A 17155-nucleotide genomic window follows, 5' to 3' on the forward strand; every position below is an offset into this window, starting at 1 on the left:
CGGCAGAGACGCTTTCGGGGCCCCGCCGGGGTCCGGGAGCGACCCGCGGGCCCCTCCCGGAGCCGGGAAGTCGGGGAGCACGGGGACCCGCACCCTCTGGCCGGCCGCAAGTGCCGGGGAGTTCCCGAGCCGTGGGCTGGGGCTCCCTGCACAATATAGTCGGCGCGGATGCCCCTGGCCCCGCCCCCTTGGCCTCAGTCTCCCCTGGGTGGGGTTGAGGTCGGACCAGGGTTACCGACCAGCAACCCCGGCAGTGACCTGCGGGGGGGCGGGGCGCAGGCGGGCTGGCTCTTCTCCAGCCCCCCACCGGACCCTCTTCAGCCCCCTCTCCCCACTTCGCAGATCCCGAGGCCGAGCACCCCGCGTTAGCCGGGCGCCGGTGGCTCGCGCCTGTAACCCCAGCTTCTCAGGCGGCTGAGATCTGAGGATCACAGTTCAAAGCCAGCCCGGGCAGACTCTTATCTCCAATAAAACACCAGAAAACCGGAAGTGGCTCAAGTAGTAGAGCGCTCATCCTTGAGCTGATGGAACTCCGGGGCAGCGCCCAGGCCCAGAGTTCAAGCCCCACGACGGACCAAAAAAAAGCAAGAGTGCCAACCTTGGGCAAAAGCCAATCGAGGACTGGAAGCCCGACTACAAGTCCCAGTACCCAGCATCCTCACACACATACGTGTGTATGTGTCTATGTGTGTGTATATACACACAAACATGTTGCAATATGTGCTTTGTTAGCATAATGCAATTTAAATAAAAAGTGAGGGCTGGGAAGATGGCTCAGTGGCAGAGCGCTTGCCTTGCATGCATGAGGCCCTGGGTTCGATTCCTCAGCACCACATAAGCAAAAAGAAAAAAAAAAGCCGGAAGTGGCGCTGTGTCTCAAGTGGTAGAGCACTAGCCTTGAGCTGAAGAGCTGAGGGACAGGCCCGGAGTTCAGGCCCACGACCTAACCCAGAAAATAAAAATAAATAAATAAATAAAAAGTGAGCTTTTGCTAGTAGAGACTAATTATATTCTCATACTTAACAAACGTTTATGTAGTACTTTCTAATGTAGTGTTATATACCCAGCTAGGATCCTTGCAAGTAATGAACACATATGAACTCTTAGTGTCCTTTCTGTGGAGAAATAATATCCCTGTCAGGGATGAATTTTAATTACAAATAACAAAGCTGAAGGATGCAGAAAGTCTGGAATTGGTTGGTTCCAGGATCAGATTCAGGGATCAGAGTTGTAAGGGTTGGAATCAGCAGAGATCTTGGCAGCTTCCTCATAGTGACAGTGGCTGCAGAAACCCTGGCATCACTTATACTTTGAAAGCCAAAAGAAGAGAACGGGACCCTTGCTGCTTGCTCCCTTTTTATCATGAACACCAGTCTTTTTCCAGAAACTTCTAGCACTGTGCTGAAGGGGTTCCAAAGTATTCAGGGAACAGAGCTGATTGGGACAAGCAATGTTTATAGAGTGATATGTATCAAAGTGGGAGGGAGCTTTTATGTGTGTGGGCCAGTCCTAGGCTTGAATTCAGGGTCTACGCCCTGTGCCTGAGCTTTTGTGCTCAAATCTAATGGTCTACCACTTTGAGCCACAGTGGCACTTCCCATTTTCTGGTGGTTAATTGGGGGGAGATAAGAGTCTCACAGACTTTCCTGCCCAGGTTGGCTTTGAACTGTGATCCTCAGATCTCAGTTTCCAGAGTAGCTAGGACTATAGGCATGAGCCACCAGCATTCAGCTCACTTCCTGTTTGGCTTGGTGGTTTATTGGGAATAACAATGTCTCACAGACATTCCAGCCTGGGTTGGCCTCCAACCCCGATCCTCAGATCTTAGCCTCCTGAGTCGGTAGCTAGGATTGCAGGTGTGATCTTCCTCACTTGCTCTGCCCTGGGCTCTGTCCACCATGTCTGCCGTGTGCGCCGGCTCCCTGGCATCAATCTGGTGTGCAGGCTGGATGGGTCTGGGCGGTGACCTTCGTCCTGGGGCCTTCCAGGTGGCACGGCGGTGCTGGTGGAGCTGAGCGCGGACATCCACATCTGCGGGGTGTGCCGGCAGCAGTTCAACAACCTAGATGCCTTCGTCACCCACAAGCAGACCGGCTGCCAGCTGAGCAGCGCCGCGGCCGCGCCAGGCACCGTGCAGTTCGTGGCAGAGGAGACAGTGCCCATCACCCAGGCTCAGACCACCACCACAACCATCACCTCCGAGACGCAGACAATCACAGGTAGGCCAGGGGGTGGGGGGGGAGGGGGGGAGGGCGGGCGAGTGGAGGGGGCCACTGCAAGGCAGAGACACACACACACTTCTGCCGGACACTCCCAAGCCCCGCCCCGCCTGGCTAGGTCGTTATTTTTAGCCAGCTCCAGTGGAAAGCCGGCTGCCCAGCCAGGTTTGGGGTTGCTAGTTTAAAAAAGGTTTGCAGTTACACATAGCATGTGTTCAGTCAAACACAGAAGCCAGGCTTCTCACAGTAGCTCCCTATGTTAAGCAGATGCTTAGCCAGGCACTGGCGGCTTATACCTGTAATCCCAGCTACTCAGGAGGCTGAGATCTGAGGATGGTGGTTCAAAGCCAGCCTAGGCAGGAACATGCATGAGACTATCTCCAACTAACCAAAAACCTTAAAGGGAGCTGTGGCACAAGTGGTTAAGGAACCAGCCTCGTGAAAAAGCTAAGGAACAGTGCGCAGGCCCTAAGTTCATACCTTAATAATGGCACTAAAAAATAAAAACAAATATTTGCAGGAAACATGGCTATAAGTAAATGGTTATTTGGGGGTGCAGTATGTATGTGAATTGGGGGTTTGCATTGTTTCTGTGAAGCAGCAAAACACATTTTAGATTTTTGTTTGTTTGTATTTGTCAGCCGTGGGGCCTGAACTCTGGGCCTGGGCGCTGTCCCTCAGTTCTTCAGCTCAAGGCTAGCGCTCTACCACTTGAACCACAGTGCCACTTCCAGCTTTCTTCTGCTTATGTGGTGCTGAGGAATCGAACCCAGGGCCTCATGCATGCAAGGCAAACACTCTACCACTGAGCCACCTTCCCAGCCCCTAGTTTTTAAATATATCTACACATAATCATTTGAAGTCCTGCCCATGGGCCATGGGCTGCGAAGGCGAAAAACAATCCTGTGTTCTGCTGTGGTTTAGCCGAGAGATCTTCCCAAAGAAGACACAGGTGTGCCGGGCGCCAGTGGCTCACGCCTGTAATCTTAGCTACTCAGGAGGCTGAGATCTGAGGATCACGGTTAAAAGTCAGCCCGGGCAGGAGAGACTGTGAGACTCCTATCTCCAATAAACCATCAGAAAACTGGAAGTGGCGCTGTAGCTCAAGTGGTAGAGCGCTCGCCTTGAGCTGAAGAGCTGAGGGACAGCGCCCAGGCCCAGAGTTCAAGCCCCACGACCCACAAAAAAAAAAAGTCAGCCTGGGCAGGAAAGCCCGTGAGACTCTTATCTCCAATAAACCACCAGAAAACCCAAGTGGTGCTGTAGCTAAAGTGGTAAAGCACTCGCCTTGAGCTGAAGATGAAGAGCTCAGGGACAGCTCCAGGCCCAGAATTCAAGCCCCACGACTGACCGAAAAAAAAAAAAAAAAAGACACAGGTGATCAGAAACTTCCAGATTCAAAATGAGCTTGCTCTGCTTGCTCTGGTTCCACAGTAAACATTAGCCACACACATAGTTATACATACTCGGACACACACGATGTACACATTCAGAGATTCACACTGTTACATGCACAGAGAAAGTATATTCATGTGCTTGCTAAAGAAGGCAGATTAGGGGCTGGGAAGGTGGCTCAGTGGTAGAGCGCTTGCCTTGCATGCATGAGGCCCTGGGTTCGATTCCTCAGCACCACATAAGCAGAAAAAGCCGGAAGTGGCACTATGGCTCAAGTGGTAGAGCGCTAGCCTTGAGCTGAAGAGCCAAGGGACAGCACCCAGGCCCAGAGTTCAGGCCCCCACAACCGGCAAAAAAAAAAAAGGCAGATTATAGAGCAACTCCTCCCAAAGGAAAGAATCGGCAACATGTTTGCAAATAAAGTTACTTATCTTTTGAGTGGGGAAGGGAGAGTTGGGACTCGAACTCAGGGTTTGGGTACTGTCCTTGGGCTTTTATAAAGCTCAAGGCTGGCACTCTACCACTTGAGCCACGGATCCACTTCCAGGTTTTTTGGGGTAGTTACTTGGAGATAAGAGTCTCTAAGCTCCTTGGCTGGCTTTGGAACTCCTGGGTAGCTAAGATTACAGGTGTGAACCACCGCTGCCTAGTCTATGTATGTTCTTTTCAAAGTAAAAGCTAAAGAGCCTGAATACAACCAACCAACTTAGGAAAAACTTTGTGGCATACCCAGCTAACGCCATCATATGTGAAGAACTGCTAAAAAAAAATCAACAAAAGCCAGGAGCAAGAATAGCATAGAGTTGGTGAAGGCAGCAGGTGACAGACACACAGAAACACGGGTGCTAAAGGAAGTCCTGCATCACCCCATTGGTGAGGGTACTGTAGCTGAAGCCGGGCTCAGGAGCTGTCCCTCAGCTTATTCCAAACCTGGGTAGGTTTGTGATGTCCTGTGATTTCTGAGTCATAAACTTTAAACCAGCTCACTTTATGTTTTTGGTTCTTCCTTGTTTTGGTGACATGGAATTTAAACACAGGGCCTCATGCTGTCAATCAGTTTTTTCACTCACAGCTGATGCTCTACCACTTGAGCTATGCCTCCACTCTGGCATTTGCTGGTTAACTAGAGACAGTATCTCTAGGGCTTTTCTGTCTGGGCTGGCCTCAAATCATCATCCTCTGGATATAAAGCCTCCTGAGTAGCTATAATTACAGGCATGAGCCACTGGCACCTGGCTTTTAATTGGTTTTAAAATGTATGTAAACATGTTTTATAAGTCTGCATCTAGGCATTTATCCTATAAAACAGGATCTGCGGTTGCAGCTAATACTGTAGAAAAAGTAGACATGTTATGCATGTGCAGACAACTCTGTCCGTTAGCTCCTGGAATTTAGACAGTTGAAGATGGCTTGGTCTTGGGAAGGTGGTAGACAGAAGATTTTTTTTCAGTCACTTATAAGTTTTTTATTGTGAGTACTGTACAGAGGAGGGGTTAGTCACATGAGCGAGGTGATGAGTGCACTGCTTGTCAAGCATTGTTGTCTTCTCCTTTGATTTTCCCCACCATCCCTTCCATCTCCACAACTGCACTCCCTCCTAACCCCCCCCCACCTAAATTGTAAAGTTCGTTTTTCGACATTGCATCTTGTACATCTCATTGTTGCAATGGGTCCACCTGTATCCCTACTTAAACAATTTATTTTTTTCCCTTCCCTTCCCCAAATTATACCAACATCAAATACAGTGAAAGCAGGGGTTATACCATGGGAAAGGGACATACAAAGCAACAAAAAAATCATGTGGTACCTCATAAATACGTTAGAAGCAGTAGCAAGAAAGAAAAAACCACTTGTGTCCGTATCTGGAAGTTCACTTCACTTAACATCATCTTATCTGATCTTTTCTGCTTGTCTCAAACATATACTAGTTATTGCAAATAAGGGAAACCATGGGACCTATGTTTCTTTGGGCCTGGCTTACTTCACTTAATAGAATTTTCTCCAAGTCTTTCCATTTCCTGACAAATGGGGCAATGCCATTCTTTCTGATGGTGGCATAGAATTCCATTGTATATATCACATTTAGAAGATTTTTCAATGCAAGGTGAACAACAACCCATATGCAGCAATGTTGTGGGGCCTGAACTTTCCAGAGAAGCTTCTAGAACAGGAAGCGACATAAGTAACGGGAATGAGAGAATGAATCGGTGAAGGGAGGGGGGAGGCCTAGCGGGGACCGTGGCAGAGGGGGCTCAGCCCGCCTCCACCTTGCTGCAGCTGCTCGCTGGCTCGGCTGGCTGGCTCTGCGTTCAGGTTTTACAGAGGCCCCTGGGCGCCAGCGAAGCAAGCAGAACTGGCCTTGTATTTCCCCTTCGCACTTCTGAACTCCACTCCCCCTCTCCCCCCAAGTCTGGGCCTAGGGCCCCATTAGCTGTCCAGCCTGGGAGCTGGGCTCCCCGGGGACCTCGTTAAGGGCCTGGTGCCTGCTGTGAGGTAACAAGTTCCCTAGGGACCCTGGGCTCACCGTCCTCACCCCAGCCTCCCTCCTGGCTTTCCAGACTGGCCTGGGCCCCGGCTCCTCCCTTCTGCCAGAGACTGCACACGGGAGCAAGGGCCGCCGAGGCTCGGGTGTGGGGAAGAAGGTGGCAGTCCCTGCTCATTCCTGCAGTCCCTGGTTAAAGCCAAAGGGCTGGGAGTCATTTCCCAGCCGTGTGTGTTGTTGCTGTGTTGTTAGTTTGTTGTGTGGTGCTGGGAATGGAACCAGAACCCAGGGCCTTGTGTATGCAAAGAAAGCACTTGACTGGGCACAGTGGCTTACACCTGTCAATCCCAGCAACTGCAGGAAGAGTAAACAGGAGGATCGAGGTCCAGGCTGGCCCAAGCATAAATGAGACCCTGGTGAAAAATAGCATGCCAGTCACCAGTGGCTCACCCCTGTAATCTCAGCTACTCAAGATGCTGCAATCTGAGGATCACAGTTTGAAGTCAGCCCAGGCAGACATATCCAAGAGATGTTTATGTCCAAATTAGCAAATGTCCAAATGGCGTGGAAGTGTGGCTGAAATGGTAGAACACTGGCCTTCAGTGGGGGGAAAAAATGGGGAAAGCTTAAACCCAAGTACTAGTGCAAAAAATACATAAAAATATCTAAAAGCGAAAAGGGGCAAGGGGCATGGCTCAAGTAGCAGCATCTGCCTAGCAAACTCAAGGCCCAGAGTTCAAATCCCAGTACTCGGAATAAATAAATAAAAATATCCAGAGCTGAGAATGTGGCTCAGTGGTAGAGTGCTTGCCTAGCATGCATGAAGCCCTGGGTTCAATTCCTCAGCACCACATACACAGAAAAAAACAGAAGTGGCACTGTGGCTCAAGTGGTAGAGCACTAGCCTTAAGTTGAAGAGTGCAGGGGCAGCGCCTAGGCCCAGAGTTCAATCCTCACCACTGACCAAAAAACAAATAATAAAATACCAAATTTAATAACAAACAATACAATTAATTCCTGAAACGTATGGCCCAGATATTGCTGCCATGGAACAAGCCAAAATAGGTCCTAATGTTCCGCCTGACGCGAGTTAAATATTCTGGAAACAAAATGGCCTGAGGGGCAGAGGTGGCTCCCGGGAGGCTGAGGGCTGGAATTCAGTGTGAACCTCCTGCCCAGGCCGAGTGTGCTGCACACGCCTGTGTCTACAGCCACTCGGCAGAGGTGGGCGGATCACGTTCAAGTTCAAGCCCCAGGGTTAGCAAAGCAAAACAAAAAAATATATATACAGGGCTTCCAGAAGGAACTGTCCTCCGCTGTTCCCTTCCCATCCCTCACAGTTTGTTTGTTTGTTTTAATCAGGAAGAAAACATTTTGTTGTGGTTGTCATTGGTCATGGGTCTTGAACTCTGGGCCCGGGCGCTGTCCCTCAGCTCTTCAGCTCAAGGAGAGTGCTCTACCACTTGAGCCACAGCGCCATTTCCAAGAAAAATCCTTGACAGGGGCTGGGAAGGTAGCTCAGTGGTAGAGTGCTTGCTTTGCATGCATGAGGCCGTGGGTTCAATTCCTCAGCACCACATAAGCAGGAAAAAAAAAAGCTGGAAGTGGCACTGTGGCTCAAGTCGTAGAGCGCTAGCCTGGAGCTGAAGAGCTGAGGGACAGCGCCCAGGCTCAGAGTTCAGGCCCACGACCGGACCTGAAAAAAAGAAAAAAAAGAAAAATCCTTGACTGAAGCTCCAGACATTCTGTAGTGCTTCATTGGCTGCCGCTAGGTCACATGATCACTCCGGACCACCAAGGGAAGGCAGTCTGGCAGGTTTGCTGGGACAAAGCAAATGGCTGTGGATATTCACACTTAGGATATTGACAGGCGCCCCTCCTTTAGTTTCAGCTCCAGAGTTTGTGTTTGAACATGGCTATCAAACATACCTGCCGACGGAAAGCAGCGAGAACCAGACCACCACCGTCATCTCTCTCCCTGCCAAGTCACGCACCAAAAAGCCGGCGGCCGCCCCTGCCCAGAAGAGGCTGAACTGCTGCTACCCAGGTAGCCTCCCAGTGGGCAGAGGGCGGGCCACAAGTCCTGGCTCCAGGGCTCTTCTGTCCATTCCCACAGCCAAAGCACCTGGCTTAAAAAAACCCAGCCCTAGCCAGGCACTGGTAGCTCATGCCTGTCCGCCTAACTACTCAGGAGGAGGATCAAGGTTCTAAGCCTGCCTGGGCAGAAAAGTCCTTGAGACTCCCATCTCTAAACTAATCAGCAAAAGGCTAGACTGGAGGCATGGCTCAGGTGGTAGAGCACCACCAGATATGAGCAGGCAAACCAACTAAGTGGGAGACGCAGATTTTTAAACTTCAGTATTACCTCCCCCATCCACACACACCCCCCAAAAAAGTGCTCTGTAGCTCTACAGAGCACATGCCACCTCCTCGGTGTGCTGGTCACCAGGCCTAGTGGTGGCTCTGAGACCCACGGCCACAGGGCCTTTAACTTACAACTTAGAAACCTTTCGGGCTTATGCAGAACTTGCAGGGGCCCCGTCTGTCTCACATTTCCATGCCCCCATGTTAACACTCTCCTGTACTTGCTTTGTCAAACAAGGACTTCTGTTTGATGTGGCACAGGACCGTTCTCAATGTGAAGAAGTTAGCATTTGGGTGGAGGGAGGGGCACGGCAGGACTGGGCGATCTGCACACTGTGCCCGGCGGCTTCTTGGGGACCCCCTTCTAAGCAGGTGTCTGTCCTCCCTGCCTACGCCCTAGCCTGGGCCCACTCACCATATCTGGGTCTTCATCTTCTCTATTCATAAGCAGACAGACTTCTCTCTTGTGATTCTGAAACACGTGTGTGTGTGTGCCAGACCTGGGGCTTGAACTCATACCCTCGCTTAGCTTTTTACACTCGAGCCACAGCTCCATTTCCAGCTTTTTGGTGGTTAATTGGAGACTCTCATGGCCTTTCTAGCTCAGGACTAGCTTCGATTCTCAATCCTCAGATCTCAGACTCCCGAGCAGCTAGGATGAGAGGCGTGAGCTACAGGTGTAGTTCCACACTTTTTTTTTTTTCCCTAGTCTTGGGGCTTGAACTGAAGGCCTGAGCTTCTTTTGCTCAAGGCTGGCACTCTACCACTTGAGCCACAGCACCACTTCCAGCTTTTTCTGTGTCTGTGGTACTGAGGAATGGAGCCCAGGGCTTCGTGCATGCTAGGCCAGCATGCTGCCACTGGGCCTCCACTTGGGCCTGTCTGGTGCCTCTTTGTGGTGGACTGAGGTGGTGCAGTTTCCCAGGACCACAGGAGTCCTTGGTGTGAAGCGGGCTGTGACATTCGTACCTGAGTTCAGGGGTGGGGCGACCGTGAGGTTGGTGCGCTTGCTGTGATGGTGGCCCGTGTCAGTGCGGGACATTTCTGCTGCTTTCTCTGCTCCGCAGCCAGGTTTCCGTTCGCAGCCAATCCCCCCTTGGCTTTGTTTGTTTAGGTTGCCAATTTAAGACGGCCTATGGCATGAAGGACATGGAGCGGCACTTGAAGATTCACACCGGTGAGTGACACGTCCCGTCCCCGAGAGAGCCCCATGCACCCCCAGCCCCCACAGCACACGCGGGGGCAGCTCACAGTGACGTCACACAGAGGACTCCTCTACCCGGGAAGTAGGCTGAAAATGTCTACAGCAGTAAAAATGCAGCCGAGCCAGGTGCTGGTGGCTCCCAGCTACTCAGGGACTGAGATCTGAGACTCAGGTTCAAAGCTAGCCCAGGCAGGAAAGTCCACGAGACCTATCTCCAATGAACCACCAAAAAGCTGGAATTGGAGCTATGGCTCAAGTGGTAGAGCGCCAAGCCAGGGTGCAAGGCCCATAATTTCAAACACCAGTACTGGCATGCAGTGAGCACACACGCTCGCGAAGGACAGGGGAAAGGCTGGGCATGGTGGCCTCTGCTTGTAATCCCAGCTAGTTGGGAAGTAGAAATCAGCAAGATGGGGACTTGAGGCCAACCTGGGCCCTGTGCTTCAGAAAATGAGACTGCCCTCAACCGAAAGCTAGGCCAGGCCGTGGGTGCTGTCATTCAGCTGCTCTGGAGTCCTACGCAGCCAAAACTGTAAGATTTTACCTAGGGCTGGGCAGGTGGCTTAGTGGTAGAGTGCTCACCTAACATGTACAAAGTCCTGGGTTCGATTCCTCAGTACCACATACACAGAAAAAGCCAGAAGTAGAGCTGTGGCTCAAGTGGTAGAGTGCTAGCCTTGAGCAAAAGAAGCTCAAGGACAGCACCCACGTTCAAGTCCCAGGACTGGCAAAAAATAAAAAAGATTCTACCTAAAAGTAACTAAAGCAAAAATGGCAGGGGGTGGTGCTCAAGTACCAAAACAGTCAGCACCTGCCTACAAGGAGGAACCCAAACTCAAACCTCAGTACCAGAGAGAGAAATAGATGCAGAGAAGGAGAAAGGTGGTTGCTCTCGCTAACCTTAACTGTATTTAATACCGGCACCCCTTTATGTCTGTGTTGCTTTCAGAGCCCTACCCTACCCCAAGATGCCAATCTGAAGAAGATCAAGTCCCTTCTAGAAAATGACTTAATTAGGACTGGAATGTGGCTTAGTGGTAGAGTACTTGCCTTCCATGCATGAAGCCCTGGGTTTGATTCTTCAGTACCACACAAACAGAAAAGGCCAGAAGTGGCACTGTGGTTCAAGTGGTAGAGTGCTAGCCTTGAGCAAAAGAAGCTCAGGGACAGTGCCCAGGTCCTGAGTTCAAGCCTCAGGACTGGCAAAATAAGAAAAAATGAAAAAGAAAGAAAATAACTAGACCTAAAATACAACCCCAGGTGGTACCATGGCCATGGTTTTGTGCATATTCACACACAAACTGACTAAGGGACAGTATGCTAGGGAGGGTCCGGGGTGGAACTCCTCCCTGGGGGGAGCAGAGGGGTGGCCTGGGAATGGAGGACAGAAGGGGGAGTGAATGCGGTCATTATATTTAACGCACACTGTGTAGAAGTTAACTACGGGACTTGAGTAGAGCAGGAGGGGGGTAATGGGGAGTATGGAAGGAGCGCCACTGGCCAAGCTGCATGGTGCTCAAACCTGGCGTATGGAGCCACACACCTCTGAACGAGCAGTGGGTAATACCAACCAAAGAAGAATCGGGGCTAAGGAGGCAGCGGCTCAGCCGCCAGAGCCTCGCAGCAGCGCAGAGCGCTGGGCCGCTGGCAGCAGCACACTCCACAAGTGGTGGCGGTGCCACGCCTTCCTACTGTGGTGGTTTGTCTTTGTGGTTGAAGCCACCAATGGAAAACCTGGTTTTGCAGGGAGGCGTTGCTTTGGTGTTTACCAGGATTTTGGTTGTGTGCGCGTGCGCACGCAGTGGTACTGAGACTTGAACCCGGGGCCTCGCGCTCTCACTTGGCTTTTCCCACTCAGGGCGAGTGCTCTACTACTTGAGCCAGACCTCCACTTCAACTCTTTGCTAGTGAATTGAAGCTAAGAGCCTCCTGGACAGCAGTCTGGCTTTGAACTTTGATCCTTCGCTCTCCGCCTCTCAGGCTAGGACGACAGGCGTGAAGCACCAGCACATGGCACTGTTAGGCAATTTTAAGGCAAGAACTTACCGCTCGTGAGTAAAGGGTGCGGACTTGTGTGAGTAACACCTGCCTCGCAAGCACAGGCTCCGCGTTCAAACCTCAGTGTCACCAAAAACGAACGACGGAGGGAGGGAGGGAAATAAGGAGGACAGACAGACACCCGGCTTAGTCGGCCAGCTGTCTGTGGAGGGCGCTGTGCTCACCAGCCACGCAGCAGTGAGTGAGTCTGGCGACGTGGCTTCCGGGTCCCTTGGCCGGGCTGTTCGTCCTCACCCAGGGCCATCACCATCTCAGTGCATGGCGTCCATTGCTGGGCTTCGTTCTCGTGGAGCAGGTTCCGCGTTGAGGAAGCGGAGAGCCTCTTACAGGAAGGGCGTGGCCCCCATGCGGCTCTGAGTGGGCACAGCCCATCCGCCAGGCACAGCGTGGTTAGCGCTGACCTGTGGGGAACAGCCACTGGGAAACAGAAACCGAGACGACTTTGAATCTCCCCTGTGCGCACGCACCCAGCCGAGCCCATGCGCGTGCAGTTTCTGCGGCCTGAAGCTCGCCCAGCAGCACCACAGGGTCGCCGCAGACAGCAGGGGCCCCGGGGAACAGCAGCCCTCCCCGGACTCTGACCTTGCAGGGTCAGCTGAACGCAGCCAGCCCTCCCTCCACCCCATATGCCTAACACAGAGAGTATGTGGCAGCCCCCGGTGCTCAGCCAGGTGCTGGTGGCTCACACCTGTAATCCTAGCTACTCAGGAGGCTGAGATTTGAGGATCACAGTTAGAAGCTAGCCCCAGAGAAAAGTCTCTGAGAGTCTTATCTCCAGTTGATCAGCAAAAAGCCAGAAGTAGAGCTGTGGCTCAAGTGGTAAAGCAACAGACTTAAGTAAAAAAAAAAAAACACCCAGGCCCTTATACTTTTACTTTGCATTGTATGGTTTTGTTTCTTCAGTCCTGGGGCTTGAACCCAGGGCCTGGGCACTGTCCCTGAGCTGCTTTTGCTCAAGGCTACTAGCATTCTACCACTTGAACTACAGCACCTCTTCTTTTTCTGTGTATGTGGTACTGAGGAATCGAACCCAGGGCTTCACGCATGCTAGGCAAGCACTCTACCACTGAGCCACCTTCCCAGCCCTTTCATTATAGCGTTATTGTTCTGGTTAAGGTGTTGTACAAGGGGGTCACCATTTCGTAAGTCAGAGAATGAGTACGTTTCTCTTTGGACAACGACAGCCTTCCTTCATGTTCTCAATCCCCACCCCATCCCTGGCTATACTTTAAACTTTGTTTTAGCATTTTAGTTAATAAGGAATTCGTATGCCTCTTTTAAAAATAAGCAAGTAATTGCAATAACCAACTAACTGTCCGGCCCCTTGCCCTCCACGGGTGTACGTTTCGGGGTTGTGTGTCCCGGTACGTGATAGCTGGTGTGTCCTGTGTATGCAGGAGACAAGCCGCACAAGTGTGACACGTGTGGCAAGTGCTTCAGCCGGAAGGACAAGCTGAAGACGCACACGCGCTGCCACACCGGCCAGAAGCCCTACAAGTGCAAGACCTGCGACTATGCGGCCGCCGACAGCAGCAGCCTCAACAAGCACCTGCGCATCCACTCGGACGAGCGGCCCTTCAAGTGCCAGCTGTGCCCCTACGCCAGCCGCAACTCCAGCCAGCTCACCGTGCACCTGCGCTCGCACACCGGTGAGTGCGCGGCGCCGCCTGGCCTCCGCCCAAGCCCATGGCCGAGGGGGGGGGGGGGGCGACGCACGTGTCACACAGCCGCACACCCATGTCATTCCCTGCGAAAAGATGGGTTTGTGAACATGCATTCCTAGACTAGACACCCAAGCAATGCGAGTCAGCCAGGCACTGGTGGCCACACCTGTAATTTTAGCTACTTGAGGGGCTGAGGTCTGAGGACCGCAGTCCAAAGCCAGCCCGAGCAGGAAAGCCCGTGAGACTCTTATTTCCAATTAACCACTCCAAGAGCTGTGGCTCAAGTAGTAGAGTGCTAATCTCGAGTGAAAAAGCTGAGAGACAGCACCTAGGCCCTGAGTTCAAGCCCCAGAACCATCATACACACATACACACACACAAAAGCAATGAATGTCTGCATGCTGGTTAGGCATTTTAGTAATTTTTTAAGTGGACTGGTAGGTTTAGCATGAGGCTCAGTGGGAAAACCCTTGCCTAGCATGTGAGAAGCCTGGAGGCATCCCCAACACTGTGTGCGCGCACCCCAAAATCAACAGAGTAGATGATTCAACAAACTATTCTCCTTTCGGTATGTGTATTGGTATCAGCTAGCCACCAGTGTAATGATGCTGTGTAACAACCATTACCTTGGTGGCCTATTGTAATGAACATTTGTTGCCCACATACTTCAGGCCAGGAGAGGATTGTTGTTGTTGGCTAGTTTAGCCACTGTGTGGGGAAGGCTGGATGTCCACTGAGCGTGGCTGAGCCCCAGCCGGCTGTGGCTGGCCTTGGCTGGGCACTCTGGCACTGCTCCGTTATCGCTGGCCCTTCTGGGACTGTGGCAGAGGTGCAAGCAAGCCCTGATGTATACACCTGCTTAGAGCATTTGTGTGCATGGCAAGCCGTGGGGCCGGGCCTGGTGCTGGGGACAGGCGGAGTGCACCCAGCCAGCCTCACCAAAGGTCACAGGGGAGAGGTCAGAGGTCAGAGACCTTCCTCAGGGAGGAAGAATCTGGAGCGTTTTTTACAGCTGCACTCCCTCTTTATCCCTAGCATGGGGCCCACCTCCCTGACAGGCGGACACATTCACGCCCTCCAAAATCACACCCAGCCTGTGGGAGAGCCCTGGCAGAGACCACGGCCCGCACTTGGGGCCGGGAGGTTTCCTGATCCGGTGTCGGGTGCTCCTGGTTCATGCTTCTGCCACCGGGACCTCCTTTCCTACGCCTCCCTTAGCCACGCGGGAAAGAATGACAGAATGGACTCCGGGAAGCTTGGAGCAGGAGGGCTTCTAGTTAGGCTGCAGACCAGTCTGTGGTCATTTCGCCAATAGAGCTATCTTAAAAACCAGGTGATTCTCATTTATCTTGGTGCCAAAAGCCACGCCCCTCTTTTGAAATCTTGCTTCTCTTTCTAAACTCGGTGATCGGTACTGTCTCCCCACAATCTGCCCTGGGTGCTGGGTAGCGGGGTGGCCGGACAGCCAGTCAGCAGAGCTGCTCCACACCAGCTTAATTCCTGGCAGGTGTTACTGTGCCAGGACTAGGACTTGAACTCAGGGCCTGGACGCTGCCTCTTAGTTTTTTCGCTCAAGGCTGGCGCTCTGCCACTTGAGCCACACACCCCACATCCAGCTTCTGGTTGGTTCATTAGAGATAGACGTTTCTGGGATTTATCTGCCTGGGCTGCCATTGAACCATGATCCTCAGATCTCAACCTCCTGAGTGTCTGGGGTTATAGGCGTGAGCCGCCAGCGCCCGGCTCCCTGGCGAGTTTTAAAGGCATTACCTTCGGGCTTCCTGGTTCCCCCGTGGACTTAACATTTAGTGATGAACTACCTCAACATCGCTGTCCTCTGGCCCTTGTCTAACTTTGAGAAGATAAAAACTGTCTTTAGCAAATCTTCCACTTTCTATATGCCTTCTAAATTCTGCTTGGAAATGGATTTTTTTTAATGTATTTTCTTTGTAGTACTTAATCACATATTCAGCCTGTAAAACCTCTTTACTCTGGTGCTTAGTATCTCTTCATGCAAGTCCCAAACTCTGTCTTCTAGGATTGGAAAGGTGGCTCAGTGATAGAGCACTTGCCTTGCATGCATGAGGCCTTAGGTTCAATTCCTCAGCACCACATAAGCAGAATAAAAAAAGCTGGAAGTGGCACTATGGCTCAAGTGGTAGAGTGCTAGCCTTGAGCTGAAGAGCTGAGGGACAGTGCCCAGGCCCAGAGTTCAGGCCCCACGACCGGACTCCCCAAACTCTGTCTTCTAAGGGATCACAAATGAGTTTTGCTAAATATTCACCATTCGATGTAGAGTGCCATCTTTCCAGCCTATACCTGTGGCTCCATCCCAAACCCCAAACTTGATCCATCTCTAGCTTCCAGTCTCTGGAGTCAGGGAGTCACAGTAATGCACAGAATGAACCCCCCAAATCCTCAATCATGCAGCAATGGGTCGGCCGGTACCCACTGAGGACCCCGTGACCAGGCCTGGCTGCCCACCTGCGCTGCCGGACGAGCACCAGCTCCGGCCAGCTCCGCACAGCTCCACAGTCTCCTGCCTCCTGGGACCCAGGCTTAAACCAGGAGTGGCTCAGGCAAGGCGGGTGACAGGCCATTCCAGACCACTCCCGTCAGAGAGGCTTGATTATCCCAAATAGTCCAAGTGCGTCCAGTACCACGGTGGAGCCTGTGGCCAAAGGTCACAGAGGGTCACCCCACCCTTGTTTTGGGGGAGCATGCATGCGCAGGAGGCAGGGGGTACCACAGGGTGGCACGGGAGGTGGCAGACTTGGGGACAGCCATGTGAGCTTCTACAGCAAGCTAAGACTGGGTTGGACAAGATTTCCTTCGGCCATCTTCCCCAGCCCGTGTCACAGGAGCTGAGGGGTTTGTGGGGACATGATGAGCAATTTCTGGGAGCACTTTGATGCGTGTCTCTATTCGTTGTGGCTTTCTCCTCTATGAGGCTGTAACGCTGTCAAGTTTTTTAAGTTCACGGCACCTGTTGTCACCTGTCCGTTGATTGCATTTTCTGCATCCTCAATCATTTTATTGTTGTTGTTTTGTTTTGCTTTGTTTTTTGTGGGTCTTGAACTCTGGGTCTGAGCGCCAGCCCTACGCTCTTCAGCTTAAGTGCTCTACCACTTGAGCCATGGCACCACTCCCCATTTTCTGGTGGTTCATTGGAAATGAGACTGACAGACTTTCCTGCCAGGCTGGCTTTGAGCCGCAATCCTCAGATCTCAGCTTCCTGAGTAGCTAGGATGACAGGCGTGAGCCACCAGCACCTGGCTTTTGATCATTTTAATAGCAACCTAAACTCAAGGAAGATCTGGTGACATCCCTTTGTTTGTTGCCCACGCTCCCCCTGCTGCTCCACATCGTAGACCCATAGCATCCGGAGCCCTCTGAGCTTCGAGCTCAGGGGTGACTCATTTAGTGAATTAATTTGGAGCCAGGCACCAGTGGCTCACACCTGTCCTCCTAGCTACTCAGCAGGCTGAGATCTCAGGATCATGTTTCAAGGCCAGCCCAGACAGAAAAGTCTTTGAGACTTGACTTCAAAATAACCAGCAAAAATCAGGGCTAGAGGCATGGCTCTGGTGGTAGAATGCCAAATGTTGGCAAGAAAGCCAAGCAAAAGTTCAAGGCTGGGTATCAACACAGACATACAATAAGAGAAAGAAATTTGGGCTGGGAAGGTGGCTCAGTGGTAGAACGCTTGCCTTGCATGCCTGAGGCCCTGGGTTCGATTCCTCAGCACCACATAAGCAAAAAGAAAAAA

At 52.0% G+C, this 17155-nt stretch overlaps 1 protein-coding gene across 1 annotated transcript in view; it reads left to right on the forward strand.

Annotated features, from left to right (window-relative positions):
* The window catches only part of LOC105991630 (zinc finger protein 64 homolog, isoforms 1 and 2-like), a 33557-nt gene that overhangs the window by 8747 nt on the left and 7655 nt on the right, over positions 1 to 17155 (forward strand). Inside the window, exons 2-6 of the mRNA XM_013024298.1 lie at positions 7 to 131; positions 1984 to 2219; positions 7982 to 8143; positions 9575 to 9637; positions 13120 to 13371. Of these exons, the coding sequence (XP_012879752.1) occupies positions 7 to 131; positions 1984 to 2219; positions 7982 to 8143; positions 9575 to 9637; positions 13120 to 13371 (838 nt within the window). The remainder of the gene's footprint in view (positions 1 to 6; positions 132 to 1983; positions 2220 to 7981; positions 8144 to 9574; positions 9638 to 13119; positions 13372 to 17155) is intronic.

The sequence above is a fragment of the Dipodomys ordii genome, unplaced genomic scaffold (assembly GCF_000151885.1).
Source record: "Dipodomys ordii isolate 6190 unplaced genomic scaffold, Dord_2.0 Scaffold75, whole genome shotgun sequence".
In the NCBI taxonomy this organism is placed as follows: Eukaryota; Metazoa; Chordata; class Mammalia; order Rodentia; family Heteromyidae; genus Dipodomys; species Dipodomys ordii.